This window comes from Medicago truncatula, chromosome 7 (assembly GCF_003473485.1).
Source record: "Medicago truncatula cultivar Jemalong A17 chromosome 7, MtrunA17r5.0-ANR, whole genome shotgun sequence".
Classification (NCBI taxonomy): Eukaryota; Viridiplantae; Streptophyta; class Magnoliopsida; order Fabales; family Fabaceae; genus Medicago; species Medicago truncatula.
The window spans coordinates 50483397-50506606 of NC_053048.1; the positions used below are offsets into that span (position 1 = coordinate 50483397).

General features: G+C 32.8%; 4 protein-coding genes, 1 long non-coding RNA gene and 1 pseudogene across 6 annotated transcripts; 2 read left to right on the plus strand and 4 right to left on the minus strand.

The window, feature by feature from the left end:
* Positions 1-3970, plus strand: LOC25499518 (protein WVD2-like 4). 2 transcript variants are annotated; one of them, XM_024769381.2, is made up of 9 exons: positions 1-354; positions 802-1009; positions 1301-1636; positions 1744-1802; positions 2381-2458; positions 2554-2632; positions 2713-2784; positions 3025-3132; positions 3489-3970. In XM_024769381.2, the coding sequence occupies exons 2-9, from the start codon at positions 806-808 to the stop codon at positions 3816-3818; spliced, it is 1266 nt and encodes a 421-aa protein (XP_024625149.1). In that variant the 5' UTR covers positions 1-354; positions 802-805; the 3' UTR covers positions 3819-3970. The 2 variants fall into 2 exon arrangements, with proteins under 2 accessions (XP_024625149.1, XP_013450255.1); XM_013594801.3 differs by having other exon boundaries at positions 2-354; positions 760-1009.
* Positions 3418-3824, minus strand: LOC112416224 (uncharacterized). The gene is made up of 2 exons (XR_003006513.2): positions 3691-3824; positions 3418-3555 (listed from the first exon to the last, which is right to left on the minus strand). It is a non-coding gene; the product is annotated as an uncharacterized lncRNA (long non-coding RNA).
* Positions 3971-6702: 2732 nt separating the features above from the next.
* LOC25499519 (fasciclin-like arabinogalactan protein 16) lies at positions 6703-9774 on the minus strand. The gene is made up of 3 exons (XM_024769380.2): positions 8172-9774; positions 7075-7218; positions 6703-6978 (listed from the first exon to the last, which is right to left on the minus strand). The coding sequence occupies exons 1-2, from the start codon at positions 9457-9459 to the stop codon at positions 7160-7162; spliced, it is 1347 nt and encodes a 448-aa protein (XP_024625148.1). The 5' UTR covers positions 9460-9774; the 3' UTR covers positions 6703-6978; positions 7075-7159.
* Positions 9775-14014: 4240 nt separating this feature from the next.
* Positions 14015-17117, minus strand: LOC25499520 (E3 ubiquitin-protein ligase RHF2A). The gene is made up of 9 exons (XM_013594803.3): positions 16949-17117; positions 16784-16854; positions 15851-15985; positions 15707-15753; positions 15522-15584; positions 15311-15419; positions 14918-15216; positions 14530-14637; positions 14015-14443 (listed from the first exon to the last, which is right to left on the minus strand). The coding sequence occupies exons 2-9, from the start codon at positions 16832-16834 to the stop codon at positions 14341-14343; spliced, it is 915 nt and encodes a 304-aa protein (XP_013450257.2). The 5' UTR covers positions 16835-16854; positions 16949-17117; the 3' UTR covers positions 14015-14340.
* A 778-nt stretch (positions 17118-17895) lies between these two features.
* On the plus strand, positions 17896-18749 carry LOC25499521 (ribosomal protein S19, mitochondrial). The gene is made up of 2 exons (XM_013594804.3): positions 17896-18058; positions 18145-18749. Exon 2 carries the CDS (start codon positions 18150-18152, stop codon positions 18531-18533), a length of 384 nt encoding a protein of 127 aa, XP_013450258.1. The 5' UTR covers positions 17896-18058; positions 18145-18149; the 3' UTR covers positions 18534-18749.
* A 2341-nt stretch (positions 18750-21090) lies between these two features.
* LOC25499522 ((+)-neomenthol dehydrogenase-like) lies at positions 21091-22862 on the minus strand (annotated as a pseudogene).
* Positions 22863-23210: the final 348 nt, after the last annotated feature.

Consider the following 23210-nt stretch of genomic DNA (forward strand, 5'->3'; position numbering starts at 1 on the left):
CTTATGTACCATGTAATTTCACTTTTTTAACATGAAAAAGAAAAAGAAAAGTTTGCTTGTTGGTGACAGTTACAGATTTTAGAGAGTGGTGGAAAAATCATTGCAACAGTTACTATTTATCTTTCTATCTATCCCTCAAACCTCTCTCTTTCTCTTTTCTCGTATGTTTCCCAAGTAAAACTTGATGTCACCATCACCAACTACACCTTATTTGCTTCAACTATCACAATCCACCACTTAATAATTATAAGCCATATTCTACTCACTTTTCTGCACTACCAATTTTCACCATAATTCAATCTTTGAACTCATTTAGATCTTCCATATTAGTACTCAAGACAATAAGTTTTTTAGGTAAGCATTATGCATATTTTATATATCATTTCTAGTATCTGTGAGTTTTGAATTTCTACATTTATGTTTGGTTTACAGATGCCGTTTGTATTTCTTATATTGTGTGCTTTTTTTACTGTATAGTGCTTAATTTAGTGAATTATGTGTTTAGAAAACTTAGATCAAGTGAATCTTATTTATGTTCATGTCAAGCTTTTGAAGAGTGTGCCTATTCTATAGTAATTTGATTAATTTGTAAAGTTGATATGTAAAAGACTAAAAGAAAAGCTAGCATACATTTCAACAAAGTGTACTCAACCTTTGGCCAAAAATATTGATGAAATGTGCCAATTATATTTGGTTTTCTGTTTATGATAGTTGCTAAAGTATCCAAGAAACTGAGAGAAATATATCTATTTTATACAGGTGAATATTCTTAAATTTGAATTTACTTGTATATTGTTAAAGCAAAATGGAATCTGAAAATGAGGTTGCTTTGGAGGAAGAGAAACGTGTTATTGAGGTGATAACTGAGGAGAATATAAACAAAGAATATGCAAACATTTGTGATGCAGAAATTCAAAATGAGAATGCAGCATCTGAGGTTGAAATTAGCCACATTTTTACTAGTGACACTGTTGAAGTTGATGCCTCTAAAAATACAAAACTTGCTAAGGTACCATACATAATTTATCCAAATTGTCTGTTTAACCTTAAATATATCTATACAATTGTGAAGTGTAATAAATGATTATTTACATTTTACAAAAGTATTGTTGTCAAATAGTGGTGCTATAGCAGAAATTGAATAGATTGTTATTATATACGAAATTTAGTGCATAGTATTATCAAATAGCGGCTATAATGGACCTAGAGCATTGTAGCGTAACAGAATTTAAACAAACCACTATTTTCTGCGATTGACAAATGATAGAAAACTTGTTCTGACTAAATTTAACATGGTTAGGGAACAAAGAATAGAGAAAATGTTGCTTCCAAGAACAACAAATTTGTTAAAGATAAATCCAATTTGAAGGGCACAACTTCAATATCTAGAAAACAAAGGTCAATCCTTTCTCAGAGCTTTTCTTTCCCAGCCAAATCAGCACGTAAAGATTCTATGCATAAAAGCATTGATGGTTGTCTTGTTAACACAAAAGTTAAACATGTTCGAGCTTCCACTCTTCATCATTCAAGTAAGTCCACAAACTCTGAAGGGAAATCAAATGAGGCGAAAACAAACGCTGAGGGTTGTAATAAGAGGAGTGCTTTGATATCCATGCCTGGTTTGAAACACTCTGTGGTAGTGATTCTTTTTCCTTATATCCTTTCTTTGTTGTATCTTCTTTGCCTCTTACATTGTTTTTCTATGTTCATGAATCATAATACTATTTCCATTCAATGTGCTAGTTTGGAAGGTCTACTTCAGCTGTTGGAGTCACCAAGAGCTGCACATTTGAGGCACCATTGTAAGTCTCAACCTATGTAGCACCGACATTTCAAATAAAAGGAGCATTCTGTATCTGACACGTGTCAGTCTTTGATATCAACACTAACACATGTGGTTACATTTTCTTAAAATATTATTATCGTCTTCGTGTCAATATATTGTCTGATGCTCTTAAAATATTACTACCGTCTTCGTGTCAATGCATTGTCTGATGCATATGTCTTTGCCAATGTTTCGCAAAGGGCAACTCCCAACCTCCAAATATCTACTCAGTCCTTTTTTACAGTTCACTTGAGTCTTGAGATTTATTGTGCAAGTTATCAACAGTATAAACCACGGCTGCGGTGACAATTGTGTCATGATACTTGATATCGTGAATAATCGCAGTCAAATGTGTCTGATGCAGCCTCAATTGCAGTCGTGATTCGTGAAGACATCATAAACCTTGATATTGTGATTCGTATAGCAGTTGTGGACCTTTTTTATCGATAGTTTTCAGTTTAATATGAAGTGTGAACATTCAGTTGTTTTACATTAGATTGTTCTGCGTTTTTCTGTTCAATGAAATCCTACTTATGTTTTTTTACATTATTGCAGACATGTTGATCAGATATCAAACTCATCCAAAACTGCAAAACCAAGTAAAGAGGATGATGATTCTCACTCCACAACTTCGTATGATTCATATCCCTGTTACTTCGACTTATGCTTATTTTCCATATTTTTTTCTTTGGCTAAAATGTTGATGAATTTTTTTTATATGTTATCAGAAGTGCTACTCTTCGTCAGAGAAACATATGTTCTGGATTTTCATCCAGATTGGAAGAAAGAGCTGAAAAGAGGAAGGAGGTTATCTCTGTAACCTTACACTCTATTGATGTTACTAGCAAATTTTAGATACTAATCCTTTTTTGTCCCCTTTTTCACAGTTTTTCTCAAAGGTGGAGGAAAAAGTTCTTGCCAAGGAAGCAGAAAAAACCAACCAACAAGCCAAATCAAAGGTATATATTATCACCAAATTATTGAATTATGTTCCATGTTGTGCTTTGAGTTTTTATATGCTTTTTTTTAGTTATGAACCACTGACACGGACACACAAACACGGTAGTAACACTGACACATCATCACTAGTAATAATTGAATGTAACTGCACGTTGGTGTCGGACCCTAACATATATCGGACACGATCTGAATTCTTGATACAAAGGTTTTTAGCTTATTCTCTATATTTTTGTTCTCAGGAAAACCAAGAGAAAGAGATCAAGCAATTGAGGAAGAGCTTGACTTTCAAAGCCGCTCCAATGCCAAGTTTCTATAAGGAACCACCTCCAAAAGTTGAGCTAAAGAAGGTAACTAATTCATCACATGTCCTCTTAGCCGGTGCTGACTTTAAATTGATGTCATAAAATGCTTGTCTGCATTCATTATTTAAGCTTCTCATCTTTATGTCAACATAACTATTGGAGTAAATTGTCATTTTAGTTATCAAATGTGAGCCACTATGTCTTATTCAATTTGGTTCATAAATTGTCATTTTAGTTATCGCAGGTGTCTTTCGTTAGTTTGGTCTTTGAATGTATCTATTATTATTCAATTTGGTTCATAAATTACAAACAGAAAACACACTAGGAATGTTTATAATTTCAATGTAATAATATTTTTCTTCCTTACATATATATGGTAATGCATTTCACCTATCAATTAGATACCAACAACCCGCCCAAGATCTCCAAAGCTTGGAAGGCACAGAGAATCTGCTATGAAAAACAATTCTGAAGAAAATTCAACCAAGGAAAAAATCATAAAAGGTCATAAAGATGTGAATTCAAAGAAACCAATCAAGAAAATCCAAACCAAGGTGAAGTCTCAAGAAAATGTAACCAAAGGAAGCAATGAAGAATGCCTACATCCACATGTAAACAATTCTGACATGGAGCAACAATCAGAGACAGATCATCCTGCAAATGATCATGTACCTCCTTTTAGTTCTACTACAGTTGAATTTGCATCATGTGAGGTTACTGTTGGAGTTTAGAATCATATCATAACTATGTTAGAGTAGGGATCTATGTTATTAAATAAGTATTTAGTAGCTATTATTGTTGTTGTGAATATAGAATTTGGTTTCATCATAAACGTGTATTGCAAGTAAGATTTTTATTATTATTATTATTATTATTATTATTATTGAGTTGCCCTTTTGTGATATCCGTTTAAAATGCCTTTATAATTCATTTATTATTTAATAAACCATTTGTGTATTACTATTTGACATCTGATTGCCCTTTCTACACTGCATTTAGAATGGTCCCCTTTGAAGTTTATGGTAAGGTAACTAAATACATCTTGTTATGGTCCTTTAGAGCCAACATTCAAGCATTTATTCCCCAAATCATTGAGCTACCAACGGTTTAAAAATTTTTTTTTTCTTTGTTTTCCTAATCAAAATGAAGGCTTCATAAATCCTTTTGAACGTATTGGACAAATGCCCTCAAGTTTTGGTCATTTCCTTTTCGTATGGTTCTAATTCCTTGACACTCTCCTTTCTCTCATTTTGGCCCCAACAGTCATCCTTATGAATTTGACCTACTGTTTTTCACTAAAAAGACTCATCTTGTAAGAAGACTTTGGAAAACATATATTTGAGATAATACCTCTTCGAGCAAGAAAATGTGGTATTGGGTCACATTTGACATACAAGATCAAAGCTAGTTTGATGGATCGGTTGATCATTACAAAGCTCGTCTTGTGGCTAACTGATTCTTTCAACATTATAGTATGGATTATGAAGAAACATCTACTCATGACCAAGATAAGATGACCTCTATCCACACTCTTATTGTTGTTGCATATGTTCGTCAATGGCACATTTCTCGTAATCATGGGAGAAGTCAAAGGGGAAAAATGTCTTTCTAAATAACCAGCGAAGATGTCCGTCAATAGTATTCTCCTAATATAGACACCTTTTTAAATGATAATCTTCCGAGAAAAGTTTATATGGTACCTCCACCAAAGTTTCCTCATAATAAAGGGGAAGTGTGTAAGTTGAAGAAAGCCTTCCATAGTCTGAAACAAGTACATGAGCTTGGTTTGAGAAGTTCTTCACCGTCATTTCATTTATCGATTTTTGTTCTAGTGATCATGATTTTGCTTTGTTTCTTAGGACCACTTCCCATGATCTTGTTCATTTTTACATGTTTGTTAAAAGTAACGATGTTAACAGAATTGATGAGTTCTTTCAAAAAAAAAAAAAAAAAAAAAACAGGATTGATGAGTTGAAACTTGAAAGTAGAGTTGGCTAAATAGACATAACTTGTCCAACTTTCCAAATATATTTTGGAAATTTCTCCAAAACTCTAGCCTTATTTGCTCTTTATCTTCACTCTTCTTCTATATGTGAACAGGTAAATCGTGTTACTATACTTGCTATTTGTATTAAGCCAATTTGATATACAAATCCAATTTAGTAAAAAAGTCAAAACTACTTAGAAAGGAAATTACTCTGCTGGTAAAACAATTTATAACTGCAAATGGTATTAGTGCAAAAAGCTAGTATTGTGGCAATTATAGATAATTTAACTAAGGAAGTCGGTGGTACACAGAAGTGTTGCAGCTCACACACATGTTGTCTTTTAGTATCTTCATTGTTACTTTCTCTTTACAATCAATTGCTAGGGTGGGGACTGGGCAGATCGATGTTTAAAAAATCATTCAAAACAAAACTGCCGGTTGATGTCTCCATATTTAAGTGGAAATTTAGAGTTTTTCAAGTTTTTACCATTGAGACAATGACTTTAATCCATATTGATTCAACAAAAGTAAGAGAAAATTAATATAAGTTTTTCCATTTTTTGAGAGCAATAATAATACCACAAGTTTTTACTTAGAAAAAGAAACACTTTGTTAGAGTTTAGAAATTTTGACGGATTTTTCTAGAGGTCGACCTATTTGAAATTTAGCTCTTCAACCTTGATGACCTAGAGACTGACACGTAAATACAAATGTTTAAAGCATTCGTTATGGAGACACTTTCCGCTTTACAAGACACTCTCTTTACATATCAGAAGTAGAAATATTTCCTTGTCTGATTTTCTCTAATTATGTAGGATTGGCATTAGCACTTATTTCTTGTTGAGTTCAACGAATTTTCCTATGAGAAAATAATGCAAAGAAAGAATATAAGGGTGAGTGGGAATGATTTGTTAGGTAATCAAGGAATAATCCCACTGTTGGGGCCAAGACAGCTTTGATAGCAATGTGTTTCCACAAAAGCACAACAAACAGGACATTACACAAGACTATAGGCTTTTATTGAGCATTATTATTATATAATCACCGACACCTTGGAAGGCCCCTCTCTATATGCAATACAATTAGCTACTCTGTCTTCTTCCACAAATAATTAATTAATCCCACAACTACTTCCTCTTCTCCCTGCCAAAATGTATCTACCACCATTAATTTAGCTATCCATGAAATAACCCCTCAACAACAGGTTTACGCAGAAAGGAAAATAACCTGTAAATCAAATTAACCAAGCTTAAGTCAACTTAGCTTCTTTTTGTTATTTATAAACCTTCCGCTGGGAGGTCCATTGCTATTTTCAAATTAATTAATTATTCTGCTCAGTGGTCCATTTTCATTAAGTTTTATGAAAAATATTAACTATAAACTCTGTTAATATTCCTTTTTTAAATTTATTATTATTATTATAAAATAAACTATTAAGCTGACCAAGTTTTATTTTTTTTTGGTCAATTATGCTGACCAAGTTATAAAGAACAAAACATGTCATTTAATAGAATTAGCACAATGAAATGCTTAAAAAAAATTCCAAAGAATATAGTGTTGTTTTAAAATCCTTCTGCTCAAATGTCCATATCATAGTTGGTTTTAAAAATTAGATTTGCCGACGAAAATGAGTTGGAACTTGAAGGCATTATAATAACTTTTTGATTCACATACAAACAGGGAAAAAAATAATGCAACCGAGAGAGGAGAGTGTCGTATTTGAAGGTTATTTATGCATACAGAGACAGTGAATCAACATAAAATAAAAATTTAATAAAAAAATGATATGTAATTACAGTATGAAACAAAATGACAGAAAATTTGTTATCTTCTGTGTGAGTTCCCCACCGAAATCTTGCAACTCAATCGCTCCCTTTTTGTATTGAAAATGATTTACTCTACAACTGCATAATGCATGTAAATAAATTATCATCAGAACAAATAAAATGGAATAACACAAACAATGGTTATGGAATAGTATTATTAGTGTGTAAACTTACCATTCATCAAGTTTATATAACTTCACTCTTTTTTTATTATAATTTCTTTTTTTCTATTTTTAAGCGATTAGTTGAGAAAGCGATTTCATGAGCAGACTCTTCCAAAGGATCCAACCATGCTACAAGCAAGTTGCAGCAATTTCCCTGCCACATGCATTTAGGTTAAATGAAAATGGTTAGTCAACTAATACCACGGCAATTCTATTGCATATTTCACATGTATACAACAACAAAAAAACATGTTAAATAATCAAGGGTTGTTGAAACTTCCAAACAAATCAATTACTAATTAAATTGTAAAAAGTAGTAATCAACATTAGTAGTTGACTATATATAAGTACAGTGTAAATAAATTATATGAAAATTAAAATAATGGGTTGTCTCAGATCCAGACAAACCGTTTCAGCACCGAGGTTAGGGTGGGTGGGGGATTATAAGAATGTGGTTCACAGCTTAGCACACTGAATACTTTCTATGTATATATTTATTTATTTATTATTTTTTTAATTAAATTAAATCAATCACATGTACTACTACTAGTTTGATACTTGAGGGCAAAGAACATTAGGACAAATTCTGTTCAGACAAAAAATGAAATAAAATTCATTAAACAAAAAACAAACCCTTCTCTATAGTACTAGTATTTGGCAAGCTCAAAACAAATAGCTAATTTTATAAATTAGAGAGTAATTAGATTAAAGTGGTTAATCAACAAATTCAACTTGAGTTTGGAACAATTTTTTGGTCATACTTAAATACTTTTCGAACAAATTATGAGAGTTCTTTCCTTAGGAGGATTAAAAAATTAGATTTTTAATGTATTATAAACTAATTGTTCAACCCGCCCAAAATAAGATAAAATATGCCCAAACAAGAATAAAGCCAACCCATAGAAAGAAAGAAAAAAATCAACAAAAGATAAAAAAATAAAAATAAAAATAAAAACCACACATACTAATCAAAAAACCCACTTTGTAAAAGGTTAATCAAAACAATAATAACTCATTATTAACCTCATCTATTCCTGTTGTGATAAAGTGTAAAACTTATCAATTAACAAAATAATTATTAAGAAAGCAATGAGAAAAATTCAATACCTCTCCTTGGTTTAGAAGCAACTTTAACAAGTGGAGTTTTAACACGGCGAATAGGTGTTGATGATTCATCTTCATTCTCTTCCTCCGGTGGCAAAAGAACACCGTCAATACCTTGAACGGAAATTCTACCGTCGGTGTAAATATCAGGATCAAACAAATAAGCAGAAGAATCACCGTGACCAAATTTAACAGAACCGTCAGATTCCTGAGCAACAACCTTATGGGGCAAACGCAACGTATCATAACTAATTTTCCCAAATCTTCTAACGGCGTTATACATACTCTCCTCAGTTTGATACTCAGGAATTATATGATAGTATATAATCTGTTCCGGTGCACCTGGTTCCGATAATTGATCAGTCGTTAATTTCGCCATTGCTTCATCGTTTGGTGCCAAAACTGTTAAAACATATCCTTCAGAAACTAAACGACCCATTTCCGTTGCTAACGACGTTAGGTTAACCAGAATATCCGCCATTTCATTGTAACCACCGTAATGGAGAAGAGTTTGGATGAAATCCTTTACTTGACGTTCGCCGTTGAAATGATGACGTGGACCACCTGGACCTGGTGCTGGGGCTGGAGCTAGTGATGGTCCTGGTGCTAATGCGTCGTAGATTGGTAAAACCGGTGGAGCTCCGGCGGGGACTGGTGCGGGTTTCTTTAAGCGGTTTGTACGTGGATCTACCTCCGGTGCTCCTTCTGGAAGAATTGCGGAGATGTCACGGAGGTTTCTTCTCCGGTTGAAATCTTCTTGTACGGAGCGTGGGATTATGAGACGTTGGATGCCGTGGATGACGCCGTCTGGACGGATAACGTCGTCTGGTTTGAGGATCTCAGCGGAATCGACGGTTTTAGCGCCGGTGGGGTTTGTGGTGAGATGGAGACGGTGGTTGGAGAGAGTGTGGTGGTGGAGGTGAGTTGGTGGCCAATGATGTGAAGCGATTCTTGAAGGAAGAATGTGAGACATTAAAAGAGTTTGGAGTGACCTGAGATTACGTGGTTCCAAAAGGAATCTCTTGAATTCAGGGTCAAGGTCACGTTCTAGAGCTTGATTTCTGGGTGCGAAGATGGTGATGTTGTGATTACCGACGGCTTCTTCTAGTTTTTGAAGGAGAAGTGCCTTTTCAACGAGCTCGGCAAGTTCCGTGTAGTGGGAATCGAGAAGTGCAACGAGGATGGAGTTGGAGTTGATTTGTACGGTGGTGGTGGGGGGTAATGCGGAGTGGAGGGGAAGGAGGAAGAGAAGGAAGAGGGTGATGAAATTGGAGACACCATAGAAAACCATGGTGCTCGTGAATAGAGAAAGAAACAATGTTAAGTGTGTTTTGGTGGTAAAATGAATGGGTTGAGAGTGTGAGAAGGTGGGAAGAGAAGGAGGGTAAAGTGTGAAGTAGTAGTAGCTGTAGGGTAGCGTGTGTTGTGGGGTATGATGGTTGTTGAGTCTTCTCACTCTCTCTCTCTCTCTCTCTCTCTGGTTTAATTTCTTCAATATTGAGTTGAGATTGTGAGAGGTATGATAGATGATGAGTTAGCTTTGCTTAATGGCTTGGAGTTGGGGGTGGAGAAGGAAGGAGGAACGATTGTGAAAGGAAAAGAAAATATGGTATTCTCTGACAGCCTGTATCGTGGGACCACACGGGTACAGCTTACAGCTGTGCTGTTATTATGTATACTCTCACACACCCTTTGTTTCCAAGCCAAGCCAAGCCACGTTACCATTATACAAACAAACTCTTAAACCAATAATTCTGCGCTTTTTCTAAAGTTGCCAAAATAACCTTCCCCTAAATTGCTAAGAGTATAGAATTTTAGGCTGTTAGTAAGATTGAAGTAAAAAATTGAGAAATGGAATAAATTATATCTTGTTATTACATTTTTTAAATTAAAAATACTCTTTTATCAAGTGATATTGTTTTTTCTATTTTTTTTCTTATATTTCTCAACCAAAAGGGTTCTTTTCTTACTCATGTGTCAAAATTAAAAAGACTAAAATACTCATGTCTTTAGTATGTAACATATCGAAATTAATATGTCAATCTATCAAACAAACAATGTCGCATTAAAATAACAAACACAACAATATCACATTCAAATGATAAAGTCAAATAAGATATAAAAAAAACCACCTATTTAGATTATTTTTTAAAAAAACATGTAAATAGGTGATTTTGTACATTAAAATTACTCAAACTCCTTTTTAGGTGCTTGTTTTCTTTTGAGTCTGTTTTAGGTGGTGTTGTGTTTTTGTGGGTTTATCTCAATGGATGTTTTTAGGTGGTTGTGGTGTACCGTCTGTATGCAGCACTATTTGTATCTTATTTCGTCCATACCTTGCGTCTACGGGGATGACGTTTAATAATATTTGCGATTAAAAAAAAAACTCATATTTAGATGAATGAGAAAGATGGAATTGAAAGGTTAGAGAGAAGGTAAAGTTTTTTAATCTAAAAATTACATGTGAAATTGTTAAATTATGATCAATTTCTACAAGCACAATTGTTTCAATTGAAAACTTCAAACATACGAAATTCAATTTAAAGAATTCGACATTATTTTTTGAAAAATGATATTTGAATATCCATTTTATGACAATTTTTGTGATAACTTTCTTTATCATACTCACATTATTTTTACTTTATCTCTCTATTGTTTTGGTTTTCGTGCAAATACCTACTTTTTCTTTGAAAATTATGGTTGTCACATGAGTTATCAATTTATCAATTAAATATCTCTCTTATTTTTTCTTCCATCAAGAGTGAACCCAAAGATGCATAGTGGACAAAAAAATCGGAGGCCTAGTTTGATTGTTTATTATTTTTTGGTGAGTAGGCAAAGTTTAGTTGTAATGACAAATGAGTATGTTATGATGATTATGAATGTTCCATTCATCCTAAAATAGAGAAGGTGGCATGTTAATTTATTCATCTACACCGAATAGAGCTCTTTATTTTTGTTTGTACAACCCGTATAGAGGTCTCTTAAAAAGACTAAAAGCAAAGTTTTGATAAAAATAATGAAAAAGGAGCCGAGCCGAAACGTGAATATTGTGTGTGTGTGTTGTGTTAAAGATGGTATCTGGCAAAGTGTCGGTGTCGGAGATAATGAATGGAAAGGAAGATACGCAGAATTGGGTTTCATTTATACATTTTTATTTACGCTCCATTTGTTTCAATTTCAACCGTGACCCGTGATGTTCAACAAAGGATCTGCGTTTTTTTACTTTTCATCTGTGTTTTTACTCTTTGTTTTTTCATCTTCTTCCTTCGTGTTTACAAAGATGGAGACTTCCCTTCTCACGGTGGTTCTTCAGTCAATTGTTGTCACCTTCACTTCTCACTCACACCATTTCTTTTCTTTTCCCTTCAATTACACTTTAGCTTTCTCTTCTAGCTTTTCTTGCCTTAAACGGCCCTTCTTTCCCTCATTTAAAACATTTATTTAATTTAATATGTTAAGCAAAACAAATTATAATAAAAGTGAAATTGATGTTTATAGAATAATGGGAATGCAAACAAGTTACTTGTTAATTAAATAACTTAAATATGACAAGCTCTCTCTCTTCCCCTTCTCTCTTGATGCCGTCGCCAAAATCTAGTTTCTGCATCTTCATCCACTAAGAGGAGTGATTTAGGGTCAATTTTTGATCTAAAATCATCCCTCTAACTTGTTTTTTTTTTTCTATTTCCCTTTTATTGAAATAAGTGATTTTCACATCTATTTCGTTTTTGCTTTTGTGATTTCGCCGTCTTAGTGCGACGTTGTTTTGTTCGTCGTCTTTGTGCGACGTTGTTTGTCTTTCTTGTTTTGTTCGGTTCAGATTGTCAAATCAGCATCGATCCAGTGCATATCAAATCAATGACTTTTGAGTCATCAACGTTGCAGATCCGGAGACAAAGGTATTCCGGAGACATAAATATAGTCATATGTGTAGGCTTTAATACTTTGTCGTTTTATGCTATTAACATGGATGATGTGAGTTTGTTCACAGATTCATCTTTTTCGTTTTTAGCGAATTTTCATTGTATAGATGAACTATATCAATTTGATTTTGAATGAATAAATATCATCTATTTTTGTCAAAAAAAAAATAAATAACTTAAATGATTTATGATGTAATTTAACCTAAAAATAATGTAATCAACACTTTAAAACTTAAAAAATAAACTTTCGCTACCTCAAATTTATTTTTTATTTATTTTTAATTTTGTCTTTTAAGAGCACTTTTTTACATGACTCATGAAGTCAAAAATTTGATATATTTTACTAAAATTTTGAATAAAAATGCTCGAAGTTCATTGTTCGAAGAACCCATGAAAGAAAATCTATCTTGTAAATATAACTTTTTATCTTAAAACTTCAATGCCTACACATCATTATTATTATTATTATTATTATTATTATTATTTATAGTACTCTCCCCATCCTTTTCAAAGTATTTCTTATTATTTTCTAAACTTTTTCATTCCTTCATCTTCTAAATTTCTCCATTCAATTCACTATTCATCTTCTAAATTTCTCCATTCAATTCACTAAAATGAATACGTTTTTTTAATTCAGAATCTTTTAATTCAGAATCTTGTGTACCAATAGAATAATAAAACATAAATTTGTTTCAGATCTTTATTGCTTATTTTTTTATGACAAAAAATTTGGGTGAGTTGGTCTTGAGGTTCTCCTAAAATTAGGGCAAGGCTTAATGAACGTTTAATCAACTGTTTATCAATTGAGTCAACCTTTGTTAATTATTTGAATATTTATGAACAACATTAAAATAATTAAATTTATCATTTATCTAACGACTATGGGGCAGGCCACTTCATGGAATGAAAAAGGCCTAAGAAATAAAATAGAGTAAGCTATTTACTAACCGCACTTCCTTAAATTGTTAAAAGTTCTCGAGTAAACCAGATTGTGTTATCTCTCTTTTGAGCATGTTGGAGCCTAAATCTAGCCTGATGAAAATACACCTCATTCATATGTAATCTTGTATGTATAAACTATAACTTGAGATTAAGACGGTGGTATCCATGAAGTTTCGTTGGATATGTACACACCATCCAATTATTCAATGATATATCCTATTTTTGTATTAATTTATTGTATGGAAAAACAAAGTAATTGAATTCATTTTTCATCTTATTGCTTCTGTTAATCATATTTCTATTGGTCTTTCTTCTCTAACGTTTCGAAGGAGCAAAATTATAAGGACAAATTACGAGCATTTAGGTTTAATTGAATCTCAAAACCTTTTCTTTCATGTAGATATTTTGATGTGATAGTACATGAACACTAAATGCATGATATGTAATCGTCGAAGCTATTATTTAAAGATTTAAGCACAACTATTTTTTAGTCTAATTTTCATGATACCGAGTATTTGAGAAGAGACAAAGGAATGTCGTTAAGTGAGCTATTTCATGCATACAACATCCTCTGAGTATCACTATTGTAGCAATAAATTTAGTTTGTTTCTAAAGCTTGACATGGTTAAAATCATAATGATACTTCATAGACTAACACTTTGGCATGCTCAATCTTCAATTGATGCTCCTAATTTATTGGACACATTACATGAAACCCCAGTCGAACGTCGACACCAAATGAATTCACACATTATAAACTTAATTACAAGAACTTGTATGTTTGATCTTTTAAAAAATATGAAGAGATTTGTTTTTGCTTGTTGTACCAATTTAACTTAAAAAGAAAGTTTAAAAATCCAAACCTTCCTTTCTCCTCGATAGCATGAAGTGAATAAAAGTGAATTCAAAAGGCAATGCCATGATTTATATTATTCATGATTCATGAATCATGATACTTTAAATGATGGATTCGTAAGATGAAGAAATATAAAGAAACACTGAATTAGAGACCAAGATCCAAAGATTTTTTAAGGTTCACACAAAGATCAGAGCTTGCTTTCAAATATGAGATCATAAAATATGTTACAATAAAAACGCTCAATTTGAATGTCAATAGTAGAAGAAACTGATGGAGTATTGTTGTCGCGAGATGTGTCTTCACACCGGCTTTAACACAATTTTCGTTGATTGCTTCTATCGTGGAACCATCGTCCAAATGATTTGGAAAATAAGTATCTACAACTCAAATGTTTTCATAGTTTTAATGAATTCCATTGATTGCGATACACTAGCAATTATAGGGTTCACCTTTTTCTTGAATTTGAACCAAATTCTGACATGGTCGAACTTCGAGAGAACAACCTCTCCTTCCAACCCCTTGTACCATTTGAAATTGACTCTTTATATCTAAGTCATGAGATAAGTTATTACACAAACTGATTTGATAAAATACATAGATCAAGCACATATATAGTATATAATAAGAAACATACCTCATTGACACTGCATTGAGTTTGGACCGCAAAGTATCTGAAAATGAATGGAATTCTGATGACCTTTCTCTATTTTGGTTTATTGGAGAAGAATTAGCAACACAGTCTCTAGAATATGCATGAAATCAAATATGAAGTACATATCAGTAATCCACACAATCAATAATGATTCATAAGAAAATATAACGAGTAAATTATATTATCTACTGTTAGAACAATAACTCAAGAATATAGGTAGAATAAACAATTTATTTAACTTGAGTTCATGAATAATCAACTTTTTTTTTTTATAATGTCTTCATTAGACTTGAATTGTTTTAGATGTGGTTCTAGCACAGAGGAGGATAATTTTTGCGAATAGAAATATAGGTTCATAAATCATAACCACCTATCATTGGAGTAAGTTTCTTGGTCATTTGTTTCCGTGACGGTTGATCGAGAAGTTGAGGAACCTTCAGTTTGACGTTTTAGTATTTGTTGTAATGGTTCATCTTCACTAGATGTTATTGGAGTAGATTGACTGCTCATATGAATTGCATTTAGATTGTCTTCTCTTTCATGACCAGATGGTCGAATTTGTTGTCCTTCCCTTCGACCAACATGATGTGTTCTTCCGATTGATGCAACAATCGCTAAATTTTGAAGCAATCTCTCTTCTAAAGAAGAACCATTGACGCCCATGTGTAGCTGTCGAACGAAAAATTGACAACATAAACTAGTTGTTATGACATGCTTAAAACGTAAGAAACACAAATGAATACTCGAGAATGTGATAACTTACATGTTGAAATCCAAAACCTCCAAGAGTCGGGCTATGAAAGATATCAATATTCCTTGATGGAGTAACCCTCCACTTTCTCTCTTGCTCTACTGCCTCAAACAATTCTTGACTATTGTAAAATGCAAAAGTTTAATAACATGATAAACTAATTAAAGAACTAAAGCATAGATAATGTATATAATTCATGTTAAGAGTAAAATTCATGACCAACCCAGTAGGATCTTTCAAGCTAATAGGTTGCCAACACATAGGACATTGGGAGCTTCTTTGACCCCTACAAATAAGAGCAAATACCAATTGCTTAAGCATATTTGTTCATTTTGAAATATTTTTATGAAAATTTAGACTTTAAGATGTAATTAGATATATGGAAATTTAGTGGATAATAAAAAGTACCATTCCAGGACGCATTGCAGGTGAAACTCGTGCCGGCAAGCAGTAGCCTACAACACAAGAGAAAGAAAATAAGTAACCAAATGTTCTTCTCACTTCTTCAAATAACTTTTACATATATCTATGAAACACAAAAGAGAACATTACAGTTGAAGGATCATTATCACAAAACTCTTCAAGGCATATGCAGCAAGCATCATCACAAGACTCTTGAATGCCGCCTTCAACAAAAGCCGCAGCCGATGTCATATGATTTTCAGCATTGGTTTCCATCTTTGAGGTCTTTGACATATTAGTCCACCAACACCAGAGTTAAACATAATATATTGTGTACGAAAGTGGAACTTTCGAATGCAAAACATTGTAAAAAGCACACAATAGAAATTATTCATTCATAATCATTGACAAAAATCCAGGTTCATAAGAAAATATAAAATACTTCTCAATTTTACCCAAAATTAGCCAGTGAACTAGGAGAGAAAAGATAACAAGTCAATGTTCTTCCTCACCAAAGATGAAGTTTTAAAAAATAGTAGCAAAAAGCTCATCTATAATGATTAAGTTACAAAGAAAAAAAAAGCTCACTATGATTAAGATCATCATGGATAACAAATGAAATTCAAAAAACTATACAATCTTTTCATCTATATCCCATGTTGTGAATTAATCATGGAATGCATCCACGTTTTGAGTAAATATCTTCAAATCTTTAAATATAACTAATTATCATAATGTAATATTTGATTATTTGTTAACAATTGTCTGGAAAACAATAGATAAGATGGAAATCTAAATGGCAAGGCCAACAAATAGTCTTTATTTGCACTATATTTCCCACATATATATATATATATAACTACAACAATTTAGAGAAAGAGGATTGTTTATGAACACAATGTCATGATAACCAGCCCCGGGTAAAACTGAAATATAAAAAAAATCTTTGATCTTTTGAAGTCATAATTTAACTTATATTATTTCATTCATCAAAAGAGAAGAAATAAAAGATGGAATCAAATCAAATATAAGATGAAGTTATAATATGATGCGGAAAAATGATCAAAATTCAATGAAACATACCTTCGTTGAGGAAAAATATAGAAAGGGTAAGGAATGAAGGGGCACAATCATCAATCAGCAAAAGAATGAGGCTGGAATACAAAGAATATAAAAAACAATATTATTAAGAAATGATGATAATGAAAAAAATGTATAAAGAAAGGAATTGATGATTATCTTCATTACCTTGATAAATCCTCCTTCCTCCCTTCCTTATCTCCACAACGTTAGAGCAACAAACATAAAAAACCAAAAACAAACTTTTTGTTCCCTTTCCTTTTAATCTATATATATAGATTGTATTCTGTTGGAAGTTGTTATTGATGTGTTGTAACATTTTATTTTGGTACAATGAGGTAAAAAAAGAAAGCAAAAGAAACAAAAATCATTTCTGCTATATATTCTTGAAAACAAAACAAAATACTTCTCATAAAAAAAATCAAATTATGCACAATCGGGTATACTTTTTTTTTTTTTACACATCATCCATACAAAACATGTTAAATAAGAAATTTTGGTCCTTAAAAAAAACAGAGATTTTGTAAAAAAAAAAAAAATGTTAAATAAGAAATTAAAGAGATATTTTATTAATTGACCTAAAAAAGTAACATAAATGAGTGGTTTGATTGATGCATATGTATGTAAAAATAAAAATAAAATGGTTTTTTCTAAATTACCTTTGAATAATGGTGGGTAATTTACCCACCAACCAATGAAAATGAGCAATTTATTTGTGGGGTCAAGATAGTTCATGAATATGTGCTTATGTGGCTAATGTGTATTGGTTGGGGTAAATTACCCATCATTCTTTCATGGGTAGTCTAGTTGTCACCAAATAAAATACACCATCGGCAAAGCGAAAAATTTAACGACTGTAATTTTAGTCACGATTGAACTGTTGTTAACCTTTATTTTTTGGATTTTTACCAATTTAGACCCTGTAATATGAGTAAAACAAGTAATTCGGATTTTATGATTCAAACATTTCTTTTACATGTTTTGAACCTCTTTTGTGTCAAAAAATCAATTTTAAATTAATTCTATCAAAATCAATTATCTCCACCTCAATTAGATTTTCGTAGGACGCACAAGAAGTATGGTAGGTGCTATAAGAAATAAAAAACAGAGATTCTAATTCTAAACCCAATCTATATCCTTTTGAAGAGGCCCATAATTTACTTTACCGTGAAAACAAAACAAGTTGGATCGGAGTCGCACTCAAAAACTCAACTAACTCCCGGAAATCGCCGTCGGAGTTTCCCAGTCGCCGCCACTAACGGTGACAAATTCATCCAGGTTTTCTTTATCTTTCTTCTTCATCACCTTGTTTTGGTTCTCATTTTCAATTTCGTAATTTGATTGAAAATTTTGCATTTCAATAGGAACAATGAGAGCTACAAACTTTCTTAGGGTTTTGAACAAACAGTTTCTCGGAATCGCCGGCGACACTGCAAATGCTGTCACTAACAAGCTGAAATCACCTTCTCCTCCTGCGCCGGCACGTAAACCGGCTTTTATAGATGCATTTCTATACAAGATGAAGAAGAATCCAGAACTTCTGAAGAACAAACAAATTTGGTCAAGAAGATCTACTATTTTGCCGGAATTTGTTGATTCTCATGTCAGGATTTACAATGGAAAAACCTTCATTCGTTGTAAAATCACTGAGGGAAAAGTGGGTCATAAGTTTGGTGAGTTTGCTTTAACTAGGAAACGTAAAGCTAAAGATCAACCTAATGCTAAAGTTAAGCAACTCAAGAAAAAGAAGTGATTTGTTTTAGGAAATTGATTCTATGTGTAGTTTATAATTTATACTTACGTGGTTAAAGATGATGGCTTTTTTCTTTTAAAAGTGATGCATTTAGCTTACAATAAATTGATGTTGAATCAAGTGGGTTTATTGAATAGTTTATCTATTCATTTTTGCTGTTCTTATTGAACTACTGATTAGTTATTGATCAATTTATGGTTATTTGTTTATGATGAATGTCATGCTACTGCACAGGTATGTCATTTATAATTTATTATCTTTTGTTTGTTAATTTGGATGTGTTTCTCTGCTTAATTTAAATCAGGATAGGGAAAGGTGAGAGGATTTATTACTATCAATCATGAATTTGTATTCACTTGATTTTATGTATTCTTTCTTTTAAGATTGTACCCTACTTGATAAAATTAACATGTGATTAATGTATTTGTAGTTCAGTTAAGTAGTTATATGAAACAGGGTGGTTGTTCTTCTGGAGCATGCTCTCAATCTTAATTGTTCATAGGTTACCATACTTAGCATCTGAAGGAAAGATTTATAGTAAATTTTGGACAACTTTCATACTTATAGTTATAACTTCGTATTTGGCGATGCTTTTTCAAATAATATCTGATTGACTACAAAATAGATCATTTGGGTTGTTTATTTATGATTAATGTCTATTCTACATTGAGAAAAAGGGGATGTTCACCCTTGGAACATGGATTCTCTGTGTTCAAATGATCTTAGGAAGATTTTGAGTTTTGACCATTGTTGACAATCCATTGGTCTGAAACGGATGTGTTAATTTGTAGTGTAAGTCATCCTATGTCTTGAATGAACGGTGGTGAAGGTTCAAATAGATAAATGATGGGAGATTGTACGGTGATATTTTCTTTGTGCTGAGAATCTAGTAAGTGTAGCCGAGATGAGGATGTTGTGCTGGATGAGCGGTAAGATTAGATGGGATATGATTAGGAATGACACCATTGGGGAGAGAGTAGGGGTAACACCTATAGTATAAAAATTGGTAGAAAATAGGCTTAGATGGTTTGGGCATGTAGAGAGAAGACCCGTAGATGCCGTCGTAAGAAGAGTTGATCAGATGGAGGAGAGTCAGGTCAAAAGAGGTAGAGGAAGACCTAGGAAAATTATAAGAGAAACCATTAGAAAGAATTTAGAGGTCAATAAGTTGGATCCAAATATGATTTATGATAGAACACTATGATGTAATTTCATCCATGTAGCCGACCCCACTTAGTGGGATAAGGCTTGGTTGTTGTTGTTGTTGTCAGCATACTCTGGTGAAAGCCCAAGCCAATTACAAAGTATAAAAAAGAATTTTCAACTGCCAACTGATCTAGACTCTTCCTAGTTTGATAATTATGGGTGTTTTTTCTTACTCCCCCACATATGAATGTAAGAAAAAACATTACCCCCTTTTGCTTGCACATGCCCTATAGTGTAGTAGACCTTGATCTTTTCATTCACTGTTTTCCACTTCAAGTCTACTATCATTCTCTTGTTTTGGGTATAATGGAGCCAAGGAGGTATGTCTTGAACAGGTTCATTCCATTTTTGGATACAGTTGTTTTGGTGCCACTTGAGTTCTATTGATGCTACAAATTAATGTATTGTTGTTCTGCTTTGTAGTTTTGTGCTCCTAAGAATCGAAACCTGCAACATACCACAATGTAAATCATTTGCTTTCAGAAAGAAACCCATTTTTCACTTTTAGAGCCACACCACCATTACGTGATTTCCCAAAGCATAATCTACAACATAATGGGGGTGGATTTGGCATGATAACGTTCATAGGGGGCGTCATATCTTGATGTAACAGTATAAGGCTTAGAAATATGGGAAATGTTAACTAGTGCCTCCGGGGCACTGATTAAGGGATTTAAATGGTAACTTTTTATTAAAGTTTGTGTAATAAAGTGCATTGGAAATTGTAAATTTTGACATTTCTAAAGAATAATTACTTAATTTAGAATGCTTAAAGAGTGCACGGGGGAGTCCATCTTTGCTTCATTTAGCAATACATTTAGGGTAATGGACGCAAGACACGTGGCACAAAAACATCCAAAGGCTTAGATTAAACATAATAAATAAAAAACCAGAAAACAGTGATCCACTGTATATTCACGCTCCCTCTCCTCTTCACAGCTCTCCCTCTTCCTCTCATCCCTCCATTAACCTCTACCCCGTCGTCGTCCATCACACGTATGTTCTTTCTTCGTCTTCACATAATCACTGTTGCCACTCTTCTTCCGGCGACCGTTCTAAAGCGGCGGCAAAGCGAAGCAACGTCGGCGGGAGATTGTTACTGTCACCGATCTTGGTAATATGCGCAGAATGAAACTCCACGAGAAAGAAGAAGAAATTGATGAAGTTAGGATATGATTTTTTTTTTAATTTTGATGATTTAATCGTACATATTATGTTTTGATTACATAATAATTTCATTCTTGATCACACAATAATTCAATTCAATTTCCACAATAATTCCATTTTTGATTACACAATAATTCCATTCTTGATCACACAATAATTCAATTCAATTCAATGCGTATGTTGATTTTTTATTCAGTAAACAAGTGTTTTTTCCAAACCTTTTAATCTCAACCGTTGGTTTCATTTTTGCCATGTGTCACACATCTAAGAAGTGAACAGGGGTAAATGGAGTATAGATGGACTCCCTCGGGGGCAGTCGTTAACAAGACCTTAGAAATAATATGATGAAGTTGAAGATCTTTTAGGTATGAAATTTGTTTGCCAATTAGAATTATCTTTGTTCATAATCATATAAGCATAAGCACTAGCTCTCAAGGATGAGAGGAACAATATACTTGGGTGCCTAACAAATGCATTTTATGCCATGAGCAAAGGCTGACTGGTAAATTTTACAGTTGAAGTAGTTATAACTTAATTCTTCATATCTGGAGAAAAAGAGACCAGAAGGACTACCATCAGGTAACAATGCCAACCTCACAATCGGTTCAGCACCTTCATATGATGTTAGAGTACCAGTATTACTGTTTATATCTGTTTTGACATAGCCAGGACAAATAGCATTGATGCAGATTGATGGATACTTTGGCAAACATTCTTGTGTAGGCACTTATAGCAGCTTTTGAGACAGAATATGCACTCACAATAAGAGGCCACCCTTTGGTTTCTAATGAGCCCTCTTTAAAATCATTGAAAAATCCATTCACAACTTTGTCAATCTTCTCTTCGGTAAGATTCTCAACATCGCTTACTACTTCTTTAGGCCATCCATTTGGAAAGTACTACAAACAAAAATGCATGGATTAAAGCATGATCTTCAATCACCAAATGTATCAAAATGAAATAAGCAAATAGCCAAATAGCATATACTTCAAATCAAGTTAATGAAATATTAAATATCTTTTTTTTTTCAAGAGTTTCCAAATAAACTACAAAAGAAGGTAGGAAAAGTTCCACAATGAGTAAAAATAGGTGACTTGAGAAATAGAATAGGCCACTAATAATTTTCTTTTTGTCTTAACCCTACGATTTAAGGGAAGAGTATTTTGGTAATTTTATGTTTGCTTAAGAGGTAGGTAAAGTTTGACCAATGATTGTTTTAACTCGGATTCTTTCAAACGATTCATCCGGATTTAGAATTTATTAACCAGTACTTGAGTTCAATCATTTAGTTAAATATCTCGCTACACATTTGTTTTCTTTGTTATCATAGTTTAGTGACAAAAATTGAGAAGGATCTACATTTCAAGTCACCGGGTTTAGTTATTTAATAGTGTGTTTAGTATCACATATATACCTTTAGCCTTCCCACGGTTGAGGAAACATTGACAATTCTTGGTGAGCTGGAAAATTGGAGAAGAGGAAAAAGTGTTTTGATTAATCCCTTGGGTCCATAGTAGTTTGTTTTAAGAATTGCTTCTGTTAATTCCTCATTCTCAGTTAGAAGCCCAGCATTATTCACCTATACCAAATACAAACATTTCATTATAATTAGGTTTGTTCTGGAAAGAAAAGAGTAATGAACTATAAAAAGGCATACACAGCAAAGAAGAATGTGAGTGTTAGTTAATGAAACCATACCAAGATATCAAGTTTTCCAAAATGAATTTTGATGAAATTTGCAAGAGATGATATGCTTTTAGGGTCAACCACATCAAGGTGATGGAAAATCACTTTGTCACTGTGAGACATGGCAAGGTCAAACTCTTGTTTGAGTTTATCAAAAGCTTGAAGACCCCTACACTCATCTCTTGCTGTTACAATCACTGTAATTCCTATAGAAGCCAATTGATTGCATATCTCAAATCCAATTCCTTTGTTTGCTCCTGTCACCACCGCATACCTATATATATATGTGTGTGTGTTCATGTGGAGTCATATTGAATGCACGTTGTCAGTCACATATAGACTGTCCGATCAAAATCTTTAATGAAATTAGATTTGATCTTGATTGACTGATTGTGTGCGATCTCACTTCACACATCAATAGTCACAAAACCCAAATAAAAAATATTTGGACACACAAATAAAAAAATTTAAAAGAAAAGTAATTTAGTCACATCATTTAAGATTATTTAATTTTTTTTTTTTTAAATTTTGTGTAACTAAGTGAGTGTGTCCAAATATAATTTATTTGGGTTTGTGACTATGTATTTCTCCAATATTTGATTAGAAGTTGCAATGTAA

What these genes read in the sequence shown, in the direction of transcription:
- LOC25499519 (XM_024769380.2), bottom strand. Translation starts at nt 9,459, where the DNA reads ATGGTTTTCTATGGTGTCTCCAATTTCATCACCCTCTTCCTTCTCTTC. An exon ending in TGCTTCTAAACCAAGGAGAG is followed by an intron (nt 7,219 to 8,171) that starts GTATTGAATTTT and finishes TGCATGTGGCAG; the next exon opens with GGAAATTGCTGCAACTTGCT.
- LOC25499520 (XM_013594803.3), bottom strand. Translation starts at nt 16,834, where the DNA reads ATGATTGTGCCCCTTCATTCCTTACCCTTTCTATATTTTTCCTCAACG. An exon ending in AGCTTGAAAGATCCTACTGG is followed by an intron (nt 15,420 to 15,521) that starts GTTGGTCATGAA and finishes ATTTTACAATAG; the next exon opens with TCAAGAATTGTTTGAGGCAG. An exon ending in GAGGTTTTGGATTTCAACAT is followed by an intron (nt 15,217 to 15,310) that starts GTAAGTTATCAC and finishes TTCGTTCGACAG; the next exon opens with CTACACATGGGCGTCAATGG.
- LOC25499521 (XM_013594804.3), top strand. Translation starts at nt 18,150, where the DNA reads ATGAGAGCTACAAACTTTCTTAGGGTTTTGAACAAACAGTTTCTCGGA.
- LOC25499518 (XM_024769381.2), top strand. Translation starts at nt 806, where the DNA reads ATGGAATCTGAAAATGAGGTTGCTTTGGAGGAAGAGAAACGTGTTATT. An exon ending in ACCAACAAGCCAAATCAAAG is followed by an intron (nt 2,785 to 3,024) that starts GTATATATTATC and finishes TTTTGTTCTCAG; the next exon opens with GAAAACCAAGAGAAAGAGAT. An exon ending in CAAAAGTTGAGCTAAAGAAG is followed by an intron (nt 3,133 to 3,488) that starts GTAACTAATTCA and finishes CCTATCAATTAG; the next exon opens with ATACCAACAACCCGCCCAAG.